At 43.4% G+C, this 25197-nt stretch overlaps 1 protein-coding gene and 1 long non-coding RNA gene across 2 annotated transcripts in view; both read left to right on the top strand.

The window, feature by feature from the left end:
* The first annotated feature begins 2563 nt into the window (after nt 1–2563).
* Nucleotides 2564–11401, top strand: LOC135965639 (uncharacterized). Its single transcript, XR_010578644.2, has 3 exons — nt 2564–4501; nt 5867–5936; nt 9485–11401. It is a non-coding gene; the product is annotated as an uncharacterized lncRNA (long non-coding RNA).
* A 2590-nt stretch (nt 11402–13991) lies between these two features.
* TRPC4AP (transient receptor potential cation channel subfamily C member 4 associated protein) overlaps nt 13992–25197 on the top strand; it is an 88897-nt gene continuing 77691 nt past the window's right edge. The window contains 2 exon segments of the mRNA XM_045362809.2: nt 13992–14523; nt 14526–14566. Coding sequence (XP_045218744.2) covers nt 14103–14523; nt 14526–14566 — 462 coding nt within the window. The 5' untranslated portion in view covers nt 13992–14102.

Genomic DNA, 25197 nt, shown 5'->3' with positions numbered 1-25197 from the left:
CAGAGGAGGGCATGTGAAAAATGTACACATTGGCTAAAAGCAGTTTGGTGAATTGTCATCTCATTTGATTTTCTGGTACTTGACTGCCAATATGACCATCAAGTTATAATGACAGAATAGTATAGTATAGTATAATGTATGTATGTATTTGTTTGTTTATTTCGAGATGGAGTTTTGCTCTTGTTGCCCAAGCTGGAGTGCGGTGTTGCGATCTGAGCTCACTGCAACCTCCGCCTCCCGGGTTCAAGCAATTCTCTGCCTCAGCCTCCTGAGTAGTTGGGATTACAGGCACCCACCACCATGACTGGCTAATTTTTATATTTTTAGTAGAGATGGGGTTCCACCATCTTGGCCAGGCTGGTCTTAAACTCCTGACCTTGTGATCCACCCGCCTTGGCCTCCCAAAGTACTGGGATTACAGGCATGAGCCACCGCGCCCAGCTGTGTATTATTTAATTTTATATCAAAATGGTTTGTAGTTAGTTGTGGAGAGTGGATTTTTTTTGCGGGGGGGCGCAGTATTGCCATGACTTTCAACTGGGTTTTGGATAGGAATTTGCAGTGCAGTTTTTCATAAAGTTTATAATCAGATACAAAATTTTGGATGTGCAATTATTGTAGCATTTTAATTGAACTAGTTCAAATTGCTGTTAAGTTGACTGTTTTAATGCTACAAAGAACAAGAATAATAAGGTGAAAAACATGGGAAAAGTAAATGGAAATATTGGAGAAAATATCAACTCTAATCAACAGACTGACATAATTTGAATCTTGTTAAAAAGGGTAAATGCAAGATTTGCTTTATTTATGTATTTGTTTATTTATTTTAGTAGAGATGGGGGTCTCAATGTGTTGACCAGGCTGGTCTCAAACCCCTGGCCTTGAGCAATCATCCCATCTCAGCCTCCCAAAGTGCTGGGATTACAGGCATGAGTCACCATGCCCGACCAGCTCATGCCTGTAATCCCAGCACTTTGGGAGGCCAAGGCGGGCGGATCACCTGAGGTCAGGAGTTTGAGACCAGTCTGCCCAATGTGGCAAAACCCCATCTCTACTAAAAATACAAAAATTAGCTGGGTGTGGTGGCAGATGCCTGTAATCACAGCTACTCCGGAGGCTGAGGCAGAAGAATCACTTGAACCTGGGAGGTGGAGGTTGCAGTGAGCTGAGATCACACTCTCTAGTCTGGGTGGTAATTATGAAACTCTGTCTCAGAAAAAATATATATATTACTTTATCAAATGTGTAAATCCAACAAAATGACATGTACACCAATGCATTATAATGATGTCCTTGCAAATGAGAAGTTAAAACCGTCAAAACTTAAAAGATGCTTGGAAACATGACATGTTGAATTAGTCAGTCTCTCGAATATTTCCAAAGAAAGAAAAATATATATAATGTGATAGGCAAATTTTATGATTCATGTTGTGACTGTCAGTGAGAAAGCCTTATTATCGTTGTATTGGGTTGCATATTATGTGCCAAAAGAAAAAAATTGCTCACATGGTTCCTGAAAAAAAATTTATTCTCTGGCATGTATTTGGTGTGTACAGTTTTTATGGTGTAGCAAGTGATAAAAATATATCTTGGCAATAGTAGAGTTTCTCCTTGAATCTATACTGTTGCAGAATGTTGGAAACAATGCTTATTATGTTGTTCCAATCTCATATAGATTTTGTAATCCAACCACAGAAAGTCAAATCGAAAGTTGCACAACACTTAGCTTATACCTTATATGAGTGGTAAGAACGTTTTAAGGAGGGTCTTCTTGTTTAGTTAATCTTCTCCCACAAAACTGGATTAAAAGCATTTAGAGAATTGGCAATTGTAACTTTGGTCAATACAAATTAGTCCAGACAAATGTAAAGGCATTGTATGAGAGCAGCAAATATGAATGAAAATATAATAAAATTATTATAAAATTGTTAGAATCTGAAAGCAATGCTATTTGGAATACTCTTTTTATATGCTGTAAATCTTAGGAAAACACAGGGATCCTGCTAAAATTCATATATATGTTGGAGGAAAACAGTGATAATCAACTTCTTGAAAACAAACTTTCAGGGATTACAGCTGACCATATCATTTACTTTAGCATATTGAAATTGGCCAATCATATCAATGTTGGCCAATCTAACCAATATATTTTTTTTACATCCTTAGAGAATTAAATTAGAAGTTGTTCCAACATGCTGAGCCTGTCCAAGCATTCCAAACGACATTACTTCTATGGCAAGCAAGATTTCAAAATAGTATGTGCCACTGGGTCAGTGATTGTCAAAAGTGGTCCCTGGTGCAGAGGCAACAGCATTACCAGGGATCTTGTTATAAGTAAAACTCTTGGGCCCCATCCCTGACCACAGATGGGCCAGCAATCTAGTTTAACAAAGCCAACCCCTCCAGGTGATTCTAATGCAAGCTCAAGACTGAGAACAAGGTTACGAGATGTTCCCAACATTGCTGCAACAAACTGATGCAACTTTATTTTATTTTATTTTATTTTATTTTTTTAATTTATTTATTATTATTATACTTTAAGTTGTAGGGTACATGTGCATAACGTGCAGGTTTGTTACATATGTATACTTGTGCCATGTTGGTGTGCTGCACCCATCAACTCATAATTTACATCAGGTATAACTCCCAATGCAATCCCTCCCCCCTCCCCCCTCCCCATGATAGGCCCCTGTGTGTGATGTTCCCCTTCCTGAGTCCAAGTGATCTTATTGTTCAGTTCCCACCTATGAGTGAGAACATGCGGTGTTTGGTTTTCTGTTCTTGTGATAGTTTGCTAAGAATGATGGTTTTCAGCTGCATCCATGTCCCTACAAAGGACGCAAAAGCAGTTTGTATTAATCCATTCTCATGCTGCCAGTAAAGACATACTCAAAACTGGGTAATTTATAAAGGAAAGAGGTTTAATTGACTCACAGTTCCACATAGCTGGGGAAGCCTCAGGAAACTTAACAACCATGGTGGAAGGGGAAGCAAACAAGGTCTTCTACACCTGGCGCCAGCAAGAAGTGAAGAGCGAATGATGGGGAAAGCCCCTTCTAAAACCATCAGATCTGGTGAGAACTCACTCATGATCAGAACAGCATGGAGGTAACTGCCCATGTGATTCAATGACCTCCCACCAGGTCTCTCCCGTGACATGTAGGGATTATGGGAACTACAATTCAAAATGAGATTCAGGTAGGGACACAGGCAAACCATATCACAGTTTGAACTGAATGAAATGAAATTAGAGAGATTTTTGCACCTTATCTGCTACGTTGGTGTCAATATTATGTTACTTTCATGTCGGTTGGTGACCTTTTTTTCTGGTCTTTGGAAGAAATTATGTGATGTTGGCATTATTTCTTCCTTAAAAGTGTGGTAGATTTCAAAGGCATTAGGGACTGGGGTTTTCTTTGTGGGAAGCTTTTAAATTAGAGATGAAATGTCTTTAATAGTCATAAGATGATTCCAATTTTCTGTTATGTTTTGTGTCCATTTAGGTAAGCCTGTTTTTTCTAGAAATTTGTTCCACATACATTTTCAAATATATAGGCATAAAGTTATTCATCATGTCTTATGATCTTTTAGTGATGAAGAATCTGAAATGATATTCCATTTTCAAATTTCTGACATTAATTTCTGGTTGGAATCTCTTCTTTTTATTTATGGAGTCTGTTCTAATTTGATTGACTGTTTTCTAGGATTACAGCACAACACTCAATCTGGGATTTCTTTTCTTTCTATCTGCAGCTGCGGATCACAAGTTCAGGAGATCAAGACCATCCTGGCCAACATGGTGAAACGCTGGGTCTCTACTAAAAATACAAAAGTTAGTTGGGTGTGGTGGCGCATGCCTGTAGTCCTAGCTACTCAGGAGGCTGAGGCAGGAGAATTGCTTGAACCAGGGAATTGGAGGTTGCAGTGAGCCGAGATCATGCCACTGCACTACAGCTTGGCGACAGAGTGAGACTCTGTCTCAAAAAAAAAAAAAAAGGTATTAATTATCCACTTACTCATCAAGCTGTGATTAGAGGGCTTTGAGTTGTATATAAGACAATGCAAATTTGTCACCTGTGAGGCGCTTCCAAAGAATGTAGTACAGATTCAGAGGTAGTGGGTTTTGGATTTTGTTTTTCTTTTTGAAACATATTTTTGGGTCAGACGCAGTGGTGCATGCCTGCAATCTCAATGTTTTGAAAGGCAGAGGTGAGAGGATTACTGGAGGCCAGGAGTTTGAGACAAGTGTGGGCAACATAGTGAGAACCTGTCTCTACAATAATATATTTTTAAAAATGCTTGTGTGGGTTGGAGCCCTGATGGTAATTGCTTATGTGTCTGCCTTCCTCCACTACACTTGGGCCCTATAAGACACAAGCTGTATTTGTCTTATTCGCAGATGTACCCCCAGTGCCTGGGACAGAGCTTGTACATAAGAAGTTTTCAAGAAATACCTGGTGAATGAATGTAATTCAGTGACTACATGCCTTTATTTATAATAGTATGTATTCTAGTGTGCTGTGATACTTTGTTAGTTTATGAAATTTCTATTTTATGCATATTTGTTAAGATGACATGTATCAAACACCTGGTACAGTACCCGAAACATACATGGTAGGTCTTTTCTTTTTCTTTTTGTGACAGGGTCTCGTTCTGTTGCCCAGGCTGGACTGTGCAATCTCTGCTCACTGCAGCCTTGGCCCGCAGGGCTCAAGCAATTCTCCCACCTCAGCCTCCCAAGTAGCTGGGACCACAGGCACGCACAACCATGCCAGGCTAATTAAAAAAAATATATATATATATATATTTGTAGAGATGAGGCCTCACTATGTTGCCCAGGCTTGTGTCCAACTCCTGGGCTCATGTGACCCTCCTGCCTCAGCCTCCCAAAGTACTGGGATGTCAGGTGTGAGCCACCACATGGGGCCTAGGTCTTTTTCAAATGTTAATTTTCTTATTTTCTTCCCTTTGCGTTTCTTTGCATCTAGCACAATCTCTGATACATAGTAGGTGTTTAGCGATTTAGAGGTCACTGTAAACAATCCAAGAACCACTGGCAAAATATATGTGTGTGTGTGTCTGCCTGTGTGTGTCTGCCTGTGTGTGTGTGCGTGCCCGTGTGTGTCTGTGTCCACACGTGCACGTGTGTGTCTGCCTGTGTGTGTGTGCGCCTGCCTGTGTGTGTGTGTGTGCATGCATGTGTGTGCCTGCCTGTGTGTGTGTGCGCCCGTGTGTGTCTGCCTGTGTGTGTGTGCATGCACGTGTGACTGCCTGTGTGTCCGTGCGTACACGTGTGTCTGCCTGTGTGTGCGTGCACACGTGTGTCTGCCTGTGTCTGCCTGTGTGTGTCCGCACACGTGTGTCTGCCTGTGTGTCCGTGCATGCACGTGTGTGTCTGCCTGTGTGCGTGTGCACACGTGTGTGTCTGTGTCTGCCTGTGTGTGTGCGCACACACGTGTGTCTGCCTGTGTGTGTGTGTCCGCGCACGTGTGTGTCTGCCTGTGTGTCGGATGCATGCATCATTTGGGGAAAGAGGTTTCAAGTTTACGTCATAAAAGAATCTTCAGTGTTGCTGAAGAATGGCTGTTGTAGATTAAGGAGTGACTAGCTTTGGGAATGAGTTAAGAATCTACATCTGTGGAGACTGCAACAAAAATTTAGAGACATTGTATTTTCTGAACTTAGATCTGATCATAGAGTTGGACAAGTTTAAGTCCCACAGGGACCATTTTAAATCAAGATTGTCCCAAGGACGACACAAGAATTAATTTGAAAGGACTACCAATGGTCAAATTTGGGACAATTTGAGCATCAAAAAAGAATAATGAGAAATACACACATACATTTTTTTTTCTTTTTTTTTGAGGCAGAGTTTTGCTCTTGGCCGTCCTTCCAGGTGTGTAGCAGGACCCTCTCTGGAATGGGGGTCAAACCAGGTAGGTCGGATAATTTCTTTATGGCCAGTTTATGCACAGAAAGGTGTGTGTGGTTTAGGGGGAGGGAGTTGGAGTAATATTTTGTAGGTTTGGTTTCACCCCTGGCAAGGGGAAGGAGGAAGGTTTCTGGTCTTTTCTTTTTCTTTTTTTTTTTTGAGACGGAGTTTTGCTCTTGTGCCCAGGCTGGAGTGCAGTGTCACAATCTCGGCTCACTGCAACCCCCGCCTCCCACATTCAAGCGATTCTCCTGCCTCAGCCTCCTGAGTACCTGAGATTACAGGCATGCGCCACCACACCTGGCTAATTTTTGTATTTTTAGTAGAGACGGGGTATCACCATGTTGGCCATGTTGGTCTCCAACTCCTGACCTCAGGCGATCTGCCTGCCTCGACCTCCCAAAGAGCTGGGATTACAGGATTGAGCCACTGCGCCCCGCCAGTTTCTGGTTTCTAAGCCCTGCCTTGGGGAAGAGGGATTCTAGTTTCCATGACTAGCCTCAGGGGAGAATAAGAGGCCAGAGACAGAAGGGTAGGAGAAGGTCAGAGAGAGCTGCTTCTGAAGCCTTTATCTTAGGGTATCATTTTCTTTTTTATTTGTTCAGAGACAGGGTCTCACACTGTTACCCAGGCTGGAGTGCAGTGGTGGGATCATAGCTCACTACAGACCCCAACTCCTGGGCTCAAGCAGTCCTCCCACCTCAGCCTCCCAAGTAGCTAGAACTACAAGTGTGTGCCACCAAGCCCAGCTCATTTTTAAATTTTTGTAGAGACTCCTGGTTTCAAGCAATTCTTGCACCTCAGCTTTCCAAAGGGCTGGAATTACAGGTGTGAGGCACTGCACCCGGCCCTGGGCTATCATTTCCTGAGACCATAGACTTCCCAGTAGTAGAAAATGAAGGAACCACTGACATACAGATCAACGTGGATGAATCTCGAAAACATCCTTAGTGAAAGAAGCTAAACACAAAAGACTATATATTAGATGGTTCCATTTATATGAAGTTATGGAACAGTCAAAATTAATCTATGATGATAAAAATTAGAACAGTGGAAAAGTACATTTTTCTCCTTTGGAGTTAATAGGTAACCAGTGCATGAGAACTTTCTGGAGCAATGGAAATTTATATATCCATTGGGGGTATTGGTTAAATTAAGGTGTTGGTTACACAAGTATATACATATGTCAAAATTCATCAAATTAGATATTACTTAATATCTATGCATTTCATTTTATGTACATGATACCCTAATAAAACCAAGAGAAAATAGAACAACCATAGTAATGGATTATAACACATAAAAAAAGTTATTAGTCCATAGTGATACCCCAGAAAAAGGGTGGGAGCTCTTTTTGGGGGGGGGAATATTACCTAATAAAAGGGGAAGCAGTGGTAGAATTAGAAAGTTACCGTTTTGCAACCACCAGCATAATCATCCAGGGAGGGTTCATCAAGGGATGATGAAAAACTACTGGGTGAGGGCTAGGCGCGGTGGCTCAGGCCTGCAATCCCAGTACTTTCAGAAGCCGAGGCAAGTGGATCACCTGAGGTTGGGAGTTCCAGACTAACCTGGCCAATATGGTGAAACCCCGTCTCTACCAAAGAAAAAAAAAATTGGCCGGGCGCGGTGGCTCATGCCTGTAATCCCAGCACTTTTGGAGGCCGAGGCGGGCGGATCACGAGATCAGGAAATCGAGACCACGGTGAAACCCGCGTCTCTACTAAAGATACAAAAAATTAGCCGGGCGCGTTGGCAGGCGCCTAAAGTCCCAGCTACTCAGGAGGCTGAGGCAGGAGAATGGCGTGAACCCGGGAGGCGGAGCTTGCAGTGAGCCGAGATGGCACCACTGCACTCCAGCCTGGGTGACAGAGCAAGACTCCGTCTCAAAAAAAAAAATAAAAATAAAAAAAATAAAAATAAAATTGCCGTGTGAAGTGGCTCATGCCTGTAGTCCCAGCTACTCAGGAAGGAGGCTGAGGCAAGAGAAGAAGAAGAAGAGGAGGTTGCTGTGAGCCGAAATTGTGCCACTGCACTCCAGCCTGGGTGACAGAGCGAGACTTCATCTCAAAACAAACAAACAAACAAACACAAACACTACTGGGTGAAAGGTGGGTGGAGAACAAGACAGTCTCGTAGTCTTGAAGGCCGCAGATTACTTATTAACCCCAAAATGTACTTTTCCAATGAAGACATGTTACCCAACAGATCAAACTTAGCATCATCAATAATGGGACAAATTTACATTATTTCTTTCTGATATGAAGCAATGGGAAAGCACACCATCACCTGTTTAATATTCTAGCCATAGAAACTTAATCCTAACCAAATCATGAGAAAACAATAAAGCAGATCCAGATGGCAGGATATTCAGTACAACTGTCAATATCCTGAAAGGACAAAAGAGATGAGAGACTCTTCTAGACTAAAAGATAGTAACAAGACATAGCTTTCAAATGCATACATGATCCTTTATCGAACTCTGGACTGGGGGGAAGAGACCGTAAGGGACATTTGGGGGATAATTGCAGATATTTGAATATGGATTATAAGATAAATAATGCCCAGGCGCAGTGGCTCACACCTGTAATCCCAGCAGTTTGAGAGGCCGAGGTGGGCAGATCACTTGACGTCAGGAGTTCGAGACCAGCCTGGCCAACATGGTGAAACCCAATCTCTACTAAAAATACAAAAATCAGCTGGGTGTGGTGGTGGGTGCCTGTAAACTCAGCTATTCGGGAGGCTGAGGCAAGGGAATTGCTTGAACCCGGGAGGCAGAGGTTGCAGAAAGTGGAGATCACACCACTGTATTCCAGCCTGGGCTACAAAGCAAGACTCCATCTCAAAAAAGAAGAAAAGGCTGGGCATGGTGGCTCATGCCTGTGATCTCAGCACTTTGGGAGGCCGAAGCGGGCGGATCACCTGAGGTCGGGAGTTCGAGACCAACCTGACCAACATGGAGAAACCCTGTCTCTACTGAAAATACAAATTAGCCAGGTGTGGTGGCGCATGCCTGTAATCCCAGCTACTTGGGAGGCTGAGGCAGGGGAATAGCTTGAACCTGGGAGGCAGAGGTTGCAGTGAGCCGAGGTTGTGGTGAGCCGAGATCGCGCCATTGCACTCCATCCTGGGCAACAAGAGTGAAACCCCGTCTCAAAAGAACAAATAAGTAAAAAGATAAATTATATCAATATTAAATTTCTTAGGTGTGATAGTATCACAGTTTTTAGGAGCATGTCGTTGATCTTAGGGGATACATTCTAAAATGTGCAGTGAAGTGTCATAATATCTATAATTTACTTTCAAATGCGTAAGCAAAAAATGGCTCAGCAGGATGGTACAGTGGCTTACATCAAAACAAACAAAAACCCTCTCTACATACAAATGAAGTATAAATATAGAGAGAGATACATATATGGAAAGAGCTATATATACATATACATACACACACACACACACACACAGAGAAAGATAAAATATAGTTTTAGTAGTTGGCAAATCTAAGCAAAGGGTATATGAGTGTTCATGGTGTATCTTTCAACTTTTCTGTAGATTTGAAAAACTTCCCCAAAAAGCTGTGAAAAGAATAAGATAGTGCAAAGAAAATGCTTGGCCAGTGGTAAGTGCTCAATAAAGGGTAGATCTTACCCAGAAGTATAAGCCCCATGAGAGCGGGGAATTTCTTTTATTTAGCACAATATCCACAGCACCTGTAGCAGTGCCTGGCACATAAGGTAGTACTTAACAAACATTTGAAAGACAAATCATTGAGAGGTTGTACATTAGAAATGTAATGTAAAAAAAAAAATTACTGTAAATATGACACCACAGGACGATGCATGGTTGCATGGGACAGCTGTTACCGTGGCCTGATATAACTGTGCCGGTTGCTTTGATTAAAATGACTTCTTGGCAGGGTGCCATGACTCATGCCTGTAATCCCAGCACTTTGGGAGGCTGAAGCGGGAGGATTGCTTGAGCCCAGGAGCTTGGCAGCTGCAGTGAGCTATAATCACACCACTGTACTCCAGGCTGGGTCACAGAGCAAGACTTAAAAAAAAAAAGTCCCAGAAAATCTGTCTGCCCAACTGAGATGAGTTTGGCTATTTATTTACAAGAGTGAATGTTCTCTGAATAGCATCATCATGTTTGGTTAAGTCATTTGGGATTACGGTGGAAAGAAATTAGCCAGTTTGGGAGCTTCATTTTTTTTCTAGTGCTGATTAAAATTGACATCAACGGGCTTCTAGTGGGAGGCGTACTGCGTCCTCTGGTGGTGAGAGACACTCAGCTTTTTTTTTTTTTTTTGAGACGGAGTCTCGCTCTGTCCCCCAGGCTGGAGTGCAGTGGCGCGATCTCGGCTCACTGCAAGCTCTGCCTCCCGGGTTCACACCATTCTCCTGCCTCAGCCTCCTGAGTAGCTGGGACTACAGGCGCCCGACACCGTGCCCGGCTAATTTTTTGTATTTTTAGTAGAGACGCGGGTTTCACCGTGGTCTCGATCTCCTGACCTTGTGATCCGCCCGCCTTGGCCTCCCAAAGTGCTGGGATTACAGACGTGAGCCACCATGCCCGGCCTTTTTTTTTTTTTTTTTTTTGAGACAGAGTCTTGCTCTGTCGCCCAGGCTGGAGTGTAGTGGTGCAATCTCAGCTCACTGCAACCTCTGCCTCCTGGGTTCAAGCGATTCTCCTGCCTCAGCTTCCCGAGTAGCTGGGATTACAGGCACGTGCCACCATGCCTGGCCAAGTTTTGTATCTTTAGTAGAGACGGGGTTTTGCCATTTTGGCCAGGCTGGTCTTGAACTGCTGACCTCAGGTGATCCACCTGCCTCGGCCTCCCAAAGTGCTGGCCTTACAAAATAAAAATAAAAAAAAGAGAGAGAGATCTACTATACCACTACTATAGGTGGTCAGGGAAGAATTGTCCCTGGGCAGAGATCTGGTGATGAGAAAGCAAGCCATTCAGAGATTTGCCTGGGGATAAAAACTCCAGGAAAAGGAGACAGTCATTCTTCATAAATTCTGGATATTGAGTCTTTTACAGAATATCACTTGCTTGTTTCCCCCAGAATTGGGGAATTTCACATAAAAACTCTGATTTTTGGCTTTTCTGTAAAGACCGGAAGATCTGGCAGCAATCGCTGGAGGTGAGTAAAGACCAATCCTTTTATTTCTATTATTTTATTTCAATAGGTTTTTGGGGAACAGGTGGTGTTTGGTTACATGACTAAGTTCTTTGGTGGTGATTTCTGAGATTTTGGTGCACCCATCACCTAAGCAGTGTACACTGTACCCAGTTTACAGTCTTTTATCCCTCACCCCCATCCCACCTTTTCCTCTGAGTCCCCAAAGTCCATCGTATCATTCTTATGTCTTTGCATCCTTATAGCTTAGTTCCCACTTATGAATGAGAACATACCATGTTTGGTTTTTCATTCCTGAGTTACTTCACTTAGAATAATGGTCTCCAGCTTGGGTGTGGTGGCTCACACCTGTAATCCCAGCACTTTGGGAGGCTAAGGTGGGCAGATCACTTGAGGTCAGGAGTTCGAGACCAGCCTGGCCAACATGGTGAAACTCCATCTCTAATAGAATACAAAAATTAACTGGGCGTGGTGGCAAGTGTCTGTAATCTCAGCTACTTGCGAGGCTAAGGCAGGAGAATTGCTTGAACTTGGAAGGTGGAGGTTGCAGTGAGCCAAGATCATGCCACTGCACTCCAGCCTGGGTAACAGAGCAAGGTTCCATCTCAAAATAATAATAATAATAATAATAATAATGGTCTCCAGGTTGCTACAAATGCCATTATTTTGTTCCTTTTTATGGCTGAGTAGTATTCCATGGTGTATACATACCACAATTTCTTTATCCACTCATTGATTGATGGGCATTTGGGCTGGTTTCATATTTTTGCAATTGCGAATTGTGCTGCTGTAAACATGCATGTGCAAGTATCTTTTCCATTTAATTACTTATTTTCCTCTGGGTAGATAACCATTAGTGGGCTTGCTGGAATCAAATGGTAGTTCTACTTTTAGTTCCTTAACAAATCTCCATATTGTTTTCCACAGTGGTTGTACTAGTTTATATTCCTACCAGAAGTATAAGTGTTCCCTTTTCACCACATCCACACTGATTTCTATTTTTTTTTTTTTTTATTATGGTCATTCTTGCAGGAGTAGGGTGGTATGGCATTGTGGTTTTGATTTGCATTTCCCTGATAATTAGTGATGTTGAGCATTTTTTCATATGTTTGTTGGCCATTTGTATATCTTCTTTTGAGAATTGTCTGTTCGTGCTCTTAGACCACTTTTTGATGAGATTGTTTGTTTTTTCTTGCTGATTTGTTTGAGTTCCTTGTAGATTCTGGATATTAGTCCTCTGGTGGATATATAGATTGAGGAGATTTTCTCCCATTCTGTGGGTTGTCTGTTTACTCTGCTGATTGTTTCTTTTTACTTTTTGGTTTAATTAAGTCTCATCTATTTATCTTTGTTTTTGTTGCATTTCCTTTTGGGTTCTTGGTCATGAAGTATTCGCTGAAGCCAAAGTCTAGAAGGGTTTTTCCGATGTTATCTTCTAGAATTTGTATGGTCTCAGGTCTTAGATTTAAGTCCTTGATTCATCTTGAGTTTATTATTATTATTATTATTTGAGACAGTCTCTGTTGCCCAGGCTGGAGTACAGTGGCATGATCTTGGCTCACTGCACCCTCTGCCTCTTGGGTTCAAGTGATTCTCCTGCGTCAGCCTCCCAAGTAGTTGAGATTACAGGCACCCACTACTACACCCAGCTAATTTTTGTATTTTATTAGAGATGGAGTTTCACCATGATGGCCAGGCTGGTCTCGAACTCCTGACCTCAAGTGATCTGCCCACCTTAGCCTCCCAAAGTGCTGGGATTACAGGTGTGAGCCACTACGCCCAGCTGAGTTTCTTTTTGAATAAGGTGAGACATGAGGATCCAGTTTCATTCTTCTACATGTGGTTTGCCAGTTATCACCAGTTGTTGAATAGGATGTCCTTTCTCCACTTTATGTTTTTATTTGCTTTATCGAAGATTGGTTGGCTATAAGTATTTGGCTTTATTCTGTATTCTCTATTCTGTTCCATTGGTCTATGTGCCTATTTTTATACCAGTACCATGCTGTGTGGGTGACTATGGCCTTACAGTATAGTTTGAAGTCAGGTAATGTGATGCCTCCAGAATTATTATTTTTGCTTAGTCTTGCTTTGAATATGCAGGCTCTTTTTTGGTTCCATATGAATTTTAGGATTTTTTTTTTCTAGTTCTATGAAGATGGATGGTGAGTCCACTTCTTTTAGATGGGGTGTGAGGATGGTAACCATAGTGCCAGTTCACCTGGGAGAGTCCCTTTTATGCCTACTGTCCCAGTGTAATTATTTATTGTGTCTTTTCATTCTTTAAAGTGTTCTGGTTTGAGTAGTAAGTTACAGTCATCTTAGTTATGAGTCACACTCTTCACCATTCCCTCTTATATCACACTTAGCTCTCCTCTTTCATTTTTATTACAAGCCCCCTGCTAGGAAGGGAAAAAGTGTGGGTGTGTTGGGTGGGGGGAGTCATTGCCATCCTGCCACAGAAGTTAGCTGAAAAAATGAGTATTTGGGCTCATAGTAGAGACAACATGCTATCTAGTGGATAGAAATTAGGACAGGGTTTTCACCTGACAGAGAATGTGATGTCACAATTTACTAATCCCTTTCCCTTCCATTATTTAATTTCACAACAACCTATCCAGTTACACAACTTATCCAGTTACACAACTTATCCAGTTTGAGACTGCGTTTCTTTGTGTATGGATCTGCTGTCTTCCCCTGTAACCTGCATCTCGTGATAAAGGGTCCTAGGCCTTTCTGCTCACTGCTGTATCCCAGACACCCTCCCTTTCCCCCAGACATGGTTTGGTGTCAGGCGCAGAGAAAGCCCCAGGAACTACTGATTGATCAGGCTCCCAGGATCTATAGATGGAGTGACCTGACGAGGACACAGGCGCAGGGGCAGAGTGCGATGACTTGGTCGACGTCCGCAGCGAGTCACGTGTAGAGAGAAGCAGGCAGGAAGCGGACTCGAGGGCCTGACTCCTGACCCGAAGCCCAGGATCATTTCTTGGCCAGCTGCCTGCATCCTCCCCAAACCGGCGAGAGAAATGGGAGAGTGCGCACGCAGGGACTGGTCTCAGACCTCGGGAGATTTCGCCGAAATGCTGGGCCCGGGGGCCAGAGAAACCGGCAGTGCAGGAAAGGCCACATCTCTTTTCCCACCTGCCGTGCGGCCGCGCAGGACTACATTTCCCAGCAGCCTCTACGCCGCCCACTGTCCCTGCCACGCGGCTTGCGCCTCCCCCGACAGCCCACTGGGGGCGCTGCGGCGACCCCTCCGCCGCCCCGTAGAAATCTCCGCGGCCCCGAGGCCGCTTGCTTCCTGTTTGTCCGACGAGGAGACATGGCGGCGGCGCCGGCAGCGGCTGGGTCCGGAGCCGGCCGTGGGCGACGGTCGGCAGCCACAGTGGCGGCTTGGGGCGGATGGGGCGGCCGGCCGCGGCCCAGTAACATTCTGCTGCAGCTGCGGCAGGGCCAGCTGACCGGCCGGGGCCTGGTCCGGGCGGTGCAGGTACGAGGCTGGACCAGGAGGGGCGGGGCGGGGCGGACCAGGCGGGAGCTGGCGGGGTGCCGGGGAAGAGGCCTTTCCAGGCCGCCGCTGGACGGGCCAGACCTCTTTTGGCTGGCCGCAAGGCCTCCTTGTGAGCTGCCCGGACGCTCTCAGCCGCAGCGGGGCCGTATGAAGCAGCTGGCTTGCTGTCCCTTGTCAGGGGCCGAGCGGGGCTGGGCTGCTGTGGGCACTGATGGCGTGTACGAACGCTGGGCCCAGTTTCTGGATCCTCCCTTCCTTGCGCCACGTCTACACGTCTGGGGGACCCTGGCGAGTTTGTTTTAGCCTCTATGGCCCTCGAGTTTCTCCCCAGTGTATTGGGCGTGGGGGAGGGGGTCATCATTGCAGCCCCCAAATGGTTCCCAAGCGTTTCATAAGTGTCATTTTCTCAGGCCTTTTCTTGACACTCCTTCCCCTTTCTAAAGTAGGTCCCCATTGTTACTCTGTCACAGCTGCGAATTTATTTCGTTTACATTACTTTCTTAGTCTATAATTTCGTATTTCTTTGTTGTCTGCCTTTTTCTCGCCTGTCTCCCACATTAGGCCGAGTTCCAGCGGGTGCACAGACTGTATCTGGTTTGCCAATGCAGAGCGTCATGGTTAAGAGGGACTCTGGAGTCAGGCCTGGGTTCAAAGCCCTGCTCCTCTCTCTTGCTTGGGCAGATGACCTTTCTGTGCCTCAGTTTCCTCACTTGCAAGATGAAGATGAGAATTAGTAACCTACGTTTTAAGATTGTTGTGGAGATCAAAGGGGGTAACTGTAAAGCGTTGGTGCATTTCTGGTGCATAGTAAGGGCTGAAGGTAGTTAATATTAAGCATCTGATTTATAACAGGTGCCCAACATATGATTATTGTTATTTTTGAGTGAGCGAAGGACACTGCTTTAGGGTAAACCAGGTTGAATAGGACCTAGTCTCCTACTTCTTCCACCCTCCCCCACCCCAAACCTTGCTAACACCTGTAAAACAGTAGTTTTATTTAAAGACAGCTTTTTCGTAAAGGAAGTTTGAAGGGTACTCAAACTAGTAAAGTGGTTGGTGGGAGTGAGGTGGGAATTGGGCTAAAGGGGGAGAAAATGGGAGTGAGACTTTTCACAGTATAACTTTATTTAAATGTTATTTAAATATCACTTCCTCAAGTGACGAAAGGGATATAATAAAATGAAGGCTAGGTGGTCTGTGTGTATGGAGGATGGTGGACGAAAGGAGCAGTGAGTGAGAGATGTTTGCGTGGCCATCACACAACCATAGATGAGCAGCCTTTTTCCGCCTTGTGGTGGTCTCTACCTGACTTAAGACCCTGTAATCCCAGCACTTTGGGAGGCCCAGGCAGGCAGATCGCTTGAGTCCAGGAATTCGAGACCAGCCCAAGCAACACGGCAAAATCCTGTCTACAAAAAAATTAGCCGGGTGTGGGGTGGTGCGTGCCTGTGGGAGGATGAGGTGGGAGGATTACCCTGAGCCTGGGAGACGGAGATTGATGGAGTGAGACCCTGTCTTAAAAAAAAAAAAAAATTCCTAGAAATACTTGGTCTTTCCTTCTTAGGCTAAGATACCTTACTGAGCTGGGTGTGTAGAGGCAGGCAGAAAGAGGACTAACTTTTAGTGAGCACATAACTTTAGAACGAGTATGGTGCAAGGCATATGTTATCTTTATTTAATGCTCAAGCTTTTGAGTTATGCTTCAAGACTCATTTGTTAATATGGATGAGGAAACTGAGGCTCAGGAAGGCTAGGTGATATGTTCCTAAACACCCCTCCTGATAATCAGTGTTCTGAGAGTAATAGGGAGCCACAGAAGTTCTTTAGCATAATAAATGAGGCAATTTAGGCACCTTAATTTGTGTCCAGTGCCGAATGACTTAGAATGGGAGGAGCCCAGAAAAGCTCTCCAGAGGCGGGGCACAGTGGCTCATGCCTGTAATCCTAGTACTTTGGGAGGTCGAGGCGGATGGATCATCTGAGGTCAGGAGTTTAAGACCAGTCTGGCCGGGCGCGGTGGCTCACGCCTGTAATCCCAGCACTTTGGGAGGCCGAGATGGGCGGATCACGAGGTCAGGAGATCGAGACCATCCTGGCTAACACGGTGAAACCCCGTCTCTACTAAAAAATACAAAAAACTAGCCGGGCGCGGTGGTGGGCGCCTGTAGTCCCAGCTACTCGGGAGGCTGAGGCAGGAGAATGGCGTGAACCCGGGAGGCGGAGCTTGCAGTGAGCTGAGATCCGGCCACTGCACTCCAGCCTGGGCGACAGAGCGAGTCTCCGTCTCAAAAAAAAAAAAAAAAAAAAAAAAAAAAGACCAGTCTGGCCAACATGGCGAAGCCCCGTCTCTACTAAAAATACAAAAATTAGCCAGGCGTGGTGGTATGCACCTGTAATCCCAGCTACTCTGGAGGCTGAGGCGGGAGAATTGCTTGAACCTGGGAGGTGGAGGTTGTGAGCTGAGATCACGCCACTGCACTCCAGCATTCCAGCCTGGGTGACAGTGAGACTTTAATCTCAAAAAAAAAAAAAAAAACACACACACACACCAGATGCAAGGCTACTGGAATATTCTGGAGCCTGGTTTAGGCAGGTTATTGTGGTAACTGATGGTTGTATATAGGTATGGGAGCTATTTCAGAGGCTGAGATAGAGATACCCTGCCTGGATAAAATGTGAGGATAAAATGGGGACCTTCATCTTTCAAATACTGATATTCTTAGTTTTTTTAAAAAATTTATTTCATACTGTGCCCTTCCTCTCCTCTCTCCCATCCTGCAGAATAAATTATTTGCTTACCCTTTTTTTTTTGATGCAGGGTCTTGCTCTGTCACCCAGGCTGGAGTGCAGTGGCACGCTCAACTTCCTGGGCTCAAGTGATCCTCCCACCTTAGCCTCCCTGGTCGCTGGTACCTCCAGCTGGTACCTCCCTGGTACCTCCAAACCCCGTTAATTTTTGTATCTTTGGTAGAGACAGGGTTTCACTATGTTGCCCAGATTACCCATATTTTTATACCGTTATGGCATGTGGTATAGTAGGAAAAGACCAGAATAAAAAAATTTTTTTTTTTAAATTTTTTAGACAGAGTCTTGCTCTGTTGCCCAGGCTGGAGTGCAGTGGCACAATCTCGGTTCACTGCAATCTCCACCTCCTGGGTTCAAGCAATTCTCCTGCCTCAGCCTCCTGAGTAGCTGGGATTACAGGCGCGTGCCACCACACCCAGCTAATTTTTGTATTTTTAATACAGACAGGGTTTCACCGTGTTGGTCAGGCTGGTCTTAAACTCCTTACATCATGATCCGCCTGCCTTGGCCTCCCAAAGTGCTAGGATTACAGGTGTGAGCCACTGTGCCTGGCCAAAATTTTTAAATTGTAGTAAACAAATATATAATATAGGCCAGGTACATTGGCTCATGTCTGTAATCCCAGCACTTTGGGAGACCAAGATGGGAGAATCACCTGAACCAGTTTGAGTTAAGCCTGGACAATGTAGTGGAGCCCATCTCTACTACAAAAAAATAATAATAATAACCAGGTGTGGGAATGCATGCGTGTAGTCCCAGCTGCTCAGGAGGCTGAGGTGGGAGGATCGCTTGAGCTTGGCAAGTCAAGGCTGCAGTGAGCCATGATCTCACCATTACACTGCAGCCTGGGCAACGGAATGAGACCCTGCTTCAAGCTATATACATATGTAAATATATATGTAAACATAAAATTTACCATCTTAACCATTTATAAGTGTAGAGGTCAGGCCCATTGTGGTGGCTTATGCTTGTAATCCCAGCACTTTGGGAGGATGAGGTGGGCAGATTGCTTGAGCCCAGGAGTTTGAGACCAGCCTGGGCAACATGGTGAAACCCTGTATCTTTAGGGGGGGGGAAAAAAGTGTATAGTTACGTAATGTGAAGTATATTCCCATTGTTGTGAAACAGATTCCAGAACTTTTTCGTCTTGCAAATCTGAAACTACCATTGAACAACTCCCCATTTCTCTCTCTCCCAGTCCCTGGTAACCATTCTTCTTTCTGTTTTTATGAGTTTGACTAGTTTAGATAACCCCAGTATAATAATACAGTATTTGTCTTTTTGTGACTGGCTTATTTTACTTAACGTAATGTCCTCAAGGATCATCTGTGGTATGGCATATGATGGAATTTCCTTGGGAAAAAAATCAGATTTTAAGGTAAGGTGGACCTGAATTGAATCCTAGCAGAGTGGCCAAGGTTAAGTTACTTAACCTCTTTTAACTTCAGTTTCCTTATTTCTAAAGAGGTGATGATAACATCTATCCCATAAAGTTGTTAGGAGGATTAAATGAAATAATATGTTTTAAAAGCTTAACCAGTATGGCATATAGTAATAGTTGTTTAGTAAATAGTTTCTCTCAGCTAGTGGCTAATTAAACTGGGCTTCTTGAAGAGACTGTGTCTTATTTTTCATTGTATCTGCAGAGCCTGAAACCTTGCCAGCCATTTGATACTCAGGAAATGGCTTGAATTGAAATACTATGTCCTCAGTCTAATTTATGTCTAGACTTACTCGCCAAGCAATCTCATGGCTTTAAAGAGTTCCAGAGTCAAATTGCCTAGGTTTGAAACCTGGCTCTGGTATTTACTTACTGTGTGTCTTTAGGCAAGTTACTTAATCTGTTTATGCCTAAGTTTATTCATTTGTAAAGTAAGTATCATAGGACCTGACCTTCCAAGGTTGTGGTGAGGACCAAGTGAGTTATACATATAAAGCACTTAAAATAGTGACTGAAACGTACTTCCTCAGCTGTAAGTACATTGCTTACTGCTGTAAAGATTAGCTTGTATTGTTATTAATAACTGCTCTATACTCTGAGGGATCCTAAGTTTCTGTTTCTATTCCTGTTTCTCCTTTTAGCTCTGGGTGGGTAGGTATATCCAGTTGCCTTCTCAGCATTTCCACTTTGATGTCTAATGGGCATCTCAAACTTAGTATATTGACAGCCAAAATCCTCTCCCTTTTCCACCAGACCTGATCTTCTCCATCTGCCTAAATGGGGCATAAGGAAAGCCTGGGTCATGACTACTGGCCACATGATTTATAATGGGTCAATTCTACTTGGATTTTAGTTTGCCTTATTTTCTTCCCTTCCTTTTGTTCTGCCCTCTGTCAAGGCAGTAAAATACGCTGGGGTGGTACTTTGGAGTTTACTGAGCCTTTTCATATTCATCAGCACATTTGATGCTTAATACAGATCAGATCTTATAAATCCTTTGCTTAAAACTCTCCAGCCTCATCTCATTGTGGTTGATAGAATCAATTCTGGATTCCTTACCATGGGCGTACAAGGCCCGGAATGATCAGTAGGAGTTGAAGGAAAGGACAGACTGAGTAAACCCTGGGCTCCAGGGTAGTGCAACTCACATTACAGGTCATGACCCACCATCCCTAGATACCCTTCAGTTTGGCAGTCTGGTGACAGACTGGGTTGTGGGATGCTGTTAAATTTCCCACATGCCAGTCATTGCTTCCTTTATGATTATTGGCATATCTAAATGCACCTGAGTGTTACTTTATATTTTTTTCTTTAGATTCACTGCCTCTTTTTTTTTTTTTTTTTTTTTTTTTTGAGATGGGGTCTTGCTCTGTCACCCAGGCTGGAGTATAGTGCACGATCTCGGCTCACTGCAACTTCCGCTTCCCGGGTTCAAGTGATTCTCCTGCCTCAGCCTCCTGAGTAGCTGGGACTATAGGCGCGTGCTACCATGCCCGGCTAGTTTTTGTGTTTTTAGTAGAGACAAGGTTTCACCGTGCTGGCCAGGCTGGTCTCAAACTCATGACCTCGTGATCTGCCCACCACAGCCTCCTAAAATGCTGGGATTACAGACGTGAACTGCCACACCCAGCCAGATTCACTAGCTTTTTCATTAGGCACTACTTGTTTTTTTTTATTTTTTATTTTTTATTTTTTGAGACGGAGTGTTGCTCTGTCACCCAGGCTGGAGTGCAGTGGCGCGATCTCGGCTCACTGCAAGCTCCGCCTCCTGGGTTTATGCCATTCTCCTGCCTCAGCCTCCCGAGTAGCTGTGACTACAGGCACCCGCCACCTCGCCCGGCTAGTTTTTTGTATTTTTAGTAGAGACGGGGTTTCACCGTGTTAGCCAGGATGGTCTCGATCTCCTGACCTCGTGATCCGCCCGTCTCGGCCTCCCAAAGTGCTGGGATTACAGGCATGAGCCACCGTGCCTGGCCTAATTGTTTTAGCCTCATTCTAAGCATTAGTATTTATGAAACCTAGGCATTTAAGTCAAATAAACCTTCCCTTGCTTTTGAAAGGTCATTTGATACTGAAAAACTGATTAGGATAAAGTCTCATTCATATACATATATATATACACACACATATATATATGTATATATGTAGATATATATATGTGCCATTCATTTCAATGGGAAGTTTTTGTATTCACAAGCCCTAAAATTTACTCCTAATTTTACTGAATCATACCACATTAAAGGAGACGCAAGTATTCAGTGGTTTACATGCATTGTCAAAATAACCCAACAAGGTATTTTATCTTCATTATCCTTTAAGGTATCTATTTAGACCGAGTGTGGTGGCTCACACCTGTAATTCTAGCACTTTGGGAGACCAAGCTAGACGGATTCTTTAAGCTCAGGAGTTCAAGACCAGCCTGGGCAAGATGGGTGGAACCCCATCTTTACTAAAAATACAAAAAATTATCCGGGCGTGGTGGTGCATGCCTGTAATCCCAGCTACTTGGTGGTGGGGGGGGGTGGGGGGCCAGGAGGGGGAAGGGGCCGGGCTGAGGCGGGAGGATCACTTGAGCCCAGGAGGCAGAGGTTGCAGTGAGATTGCACGAGACCCTTGCATTTAGTATGGCATTTTGAGGCATTAGATATCTTACACTTAGGATTAAAGAAACAAGATGCACATTTATCTTCATGGAATTTAGCCTTTAATTATTTTGAAAAACCGTATAATCAGTGGAAACTGTAAATGTCTAGAAATGTCACATTTGCTAAACAGCTTGACAGTTTAGAGGGTATGATGTAAGAGATTATCACTGCTGTCAACTGTTAAACCACAAGTACTTCAGGAGAAAACCCATATGATACCTGCCAGTAATTCAACTGTGAAGATGACTGAATGGTGGCACTTTCATCACAGTGCCAAGCTGTTCACAAGGAAAGCAAAATTCTGATGATTTTTTTTTTTTTTTTTTTTTTAAGACAGGGTCTTGCTTCTGTTGCCCAGGCTGGAGTGTAGTGGTGCAAACTTGGTTTACTGAAACCTCCACCTCCTGGGCTCAAGCAGTCCTCCCACCTCAGCCTCCGGAGTATCTGGGACTATAGGCACATGCCACCACATGCAGCTCATTTTTGTATTTTTCTGTAGAGATGGGATTCTGCCATGTTGCCCAGGCTGGTCTTAAAACTCCTGGGATCAAGCAATGGGCCTGCTTTGGCCTCCCGAGTGCTGGGATTATGAGCGTAAGCCACTGTGTCCAGCCCCAAATTATTCTTTTTAGATGAGAGTAAATGCCTTGTAAGACAATGCAGAAATAGTGAAGAAATTGCTTGTGAAGTCAAGTATTTGGACTGTGATTAGGTCTCTGAGTGTCATGAAGCTTGTAACAAAAGAACAGCAGTGCACTGCCCGCTTTGCACCTCTAAGTTCCATACTCCCAATGCTGTTCAGTGTCCATACTTAGCTATTTCTTTTGCAAGAGAAGAATCCAGGAAACAGGAGAGCCAGTATTTCTAAATAACATGGTTATAAAGCTGTTTCTTTTCACTTTTAGATACTTCTATTTTCTTCGCTCTCGAAAAAGACTAGGATTTAATTCACACATTTGATTCCTTCTTACTCGTCTCCACTATTCTACCAATGTAGTTATATCACAGTTTTGGCTGTCGTTAAGTATTTACATTATGATGTTAGCATTATTGTTTACAGCAGGGCCATATATTGTACAATTATATATGTTTTGTATAATTTTGTTTTTTTGTCGTGTTAAAAACAGTCCTCTTCCATTTTTTAAATCGAAGGATAAATATACTTATACCCTGTATAGCCTTTTGACTTTCATTAGCATAATAGTGCATCCTTTATTTTACTGTTTTTAAATTTGTATTAATGGGGTACAAGTGAAATTTTGCTACATTGGTGTATTGCATGTGGTGAAGTCAGGGAATAATGCAGTAATGCATCCTTTTAATTTGTTTGGCTTTCTGTATACCTTTTTTTTTTTTTTTTTTTTTGAGACGGAGTCTTGCACTGTTCCCCAGCTGGAATGCAATGGCACGATCTTGGTTCCCTGCAACCTCTGCCTCCCAAGTAACTGGGATTATAGGTGCCCGCCACCATGTCTGGCTAATTTTTTTTTGTATTTTTAGTAGAGACAGGGTTTCACTATGTTGGCCAGGCTGGTCTCAAACTCCTGACCTCAGGTGATCCACCTGCCTCGGCCTCCCAAAGTGCTGGGATTACAGGTGTGAGCCACTGTGCCCACTTGCTTTCTGTATACTTATAATTTGTTCCTAAATTCTAAAACTTTTTAAAGAAATCATTTGAAGCCCTTCATTCTTCTACCGCAGTTTAGCAGTTTAGTTTAGTTACTAGGTCTGCTATACAGCTGAATTCTTGGGACTTCTCGTCTCCAAATCCAGAATATTTTTCTTTGTTTTCTCATGTTTTAGACCCTGTTTCCTGAATTGTCTTTCTTTTTCCTGGAGCACATTCTCTGGTAGCCTCCCAAGAAAGAGTACCTGGGAGGTAACTTTTTTTTTTTTTTTTTTAAGCTTGCAGATCAGAAAATATCTTATTCTGACACTTGTATATTTAGTTTGGCTGGGTATAGAATTCTAAATTGGAAGTTATTTTCCTGTATTTTTTTTTTTTTTTTTGGAGATAGAGTCTCCCTGTGTCTCCCAGACTGGAGTGCAGTGGCGTGATCTCAGCTCTTTGCAACCTCCGCCTCCCAGGTTCAAGCGATTCTCCTGCCTCAGCCTCCCCTAGTAGCTGGATTACAGGTGCCCGCCATCATGCCCAGCTAATTTTTTTTTGGTGTTTTTAGTAGAGATGGGGTTTCACCATGTTGGTCAGGCTAGTCTTGAACTCTTGACCCCAGGTGATCCGCCCACCTCGACCTCCCAAAGTGCTGGGATTACAGACGTGAGCCACTGTGCCTGGCCAAGAGTGTATTATAGTTTTCTTTGTAGCCGTCTTGCATAACTTTGTTAGATTTATTCCTTAGCATTTTTAAAAGTGGTATTATGAGTAGTGTTTTTAAAACTACATTTAAAAATTGTAGCTGTTAATATAAAAATATGATAGATTTTTATATTATTCCTTTATATTGCTGTAATAGTTGATAATTTACATTTAGATTCTTTCGGATTGTATACCTGTACAGTCGTCTGTGAATATTGTATCATCTGCAAATGAATTTTTTATCCTTAACAATCTTATGTCAGGCCGGGCGCGGTGGCTCAAGCCTGTAATCCCAGCACTTTGGGAGGCCGAGACGGGCGGATCACAAGGTCAGGAGATCGAGACCATCCTGGCTAACTCGGTGAAACCCCGTCTCTACTAAAAAATACAAAAAACTAGCCGGGCGAGGTGGTGGGCGCCTATAGTCCCAGCTCCTTGGGAGGCTGAGACAGGAGAATGGCGTGAACCCGGGAGGCGGAGCTTGCAGTGAGCTGAGATCCGGCCACTGCACTCCAGCCTGGGCGGCAGAGTGAGACTCCGTCTCAAAAAAAAAAAAAAAAAAAAATCTTATGTCTTCTATATATCTTGCCTTACTCTGCTGCCTGAGACCTCCGGTATGATGAATAGAAGTAGCATGTTCCTGATCTAAGAGGGAAAAAACCTTAAACATTTTGTCATTAAGTGTGATGTTTGCAGTCGGTTTTCTGTGGATACCTGTTAACAGAAATTCATTTTTTTTTAGTTTGAGTTTATCATGAATGGATGTTGAATTTTATCAGATGCTTTTTCTGTATCAATTGAGGTATTCGTATCATTATTCTCGTTTTTGTTATCAATATGTTGAATTGCATTGAATAAAATTTTCAAATATTAAACCAACTTTTAATTTCTGATACAAATTTTAAATTTAATTCAGTTTTTGAATTAGGGTTTTTTCCTTACATCGTCATTAGTGAAACTGGCCTGCAGTTTTCCTTTTGACAGGTTTTGGTATCAGGGTTATAGTGGTCACTAAGCATGCCTTAAGTTGTACCTCATCAGTTTGAATGTGTAGTATTTTCATTATCTTTCAGGATATTTTCATATATCCACTTTGATTTTTTCTTTGACTCGTGCATTTTTGAGAAGTATATTGTTTTCCAAACATGGGGATTTTATAATTACCTTTCTGATGTGGAACATAGTCTGTATTTCAGTTCATTTAAATGTATTGAATTTGCTGTATGGCCTACCAGCTGGTCATTTTGCAGATGTTCTCTTTATATTTGTAAAGGACATGTAGAGTGCATTTACTAGATATACTGCTCGAGGTGTGTCCGTTTTGTTTAATTGTGTTAAAATATTCTATATTCTCACTAATTTTTGTCTGTCTGTGTCAGTTTTTGAAAAAGATATGTAAAAT

The sequence above is a fragment of the Macaca fascicularis genome, chromosome 10, assembly GCF_037993035.2.
Source record: "Macaca fascicularis isolate 582-1 chromosome 10, T2T-MFA8v1.1".
Taxonomy (NCBI): Eukaryota; Metazoa; Chordata; class Mammalia; order Primates; family Cercopithecidae; genus Macaca; species Macaca fascicularis.
The sequence above is the reverse complement of the archived record's forward strand: the minus strand, read 5'-3'. Positions and strand labels throughout refer to the sequence as shown.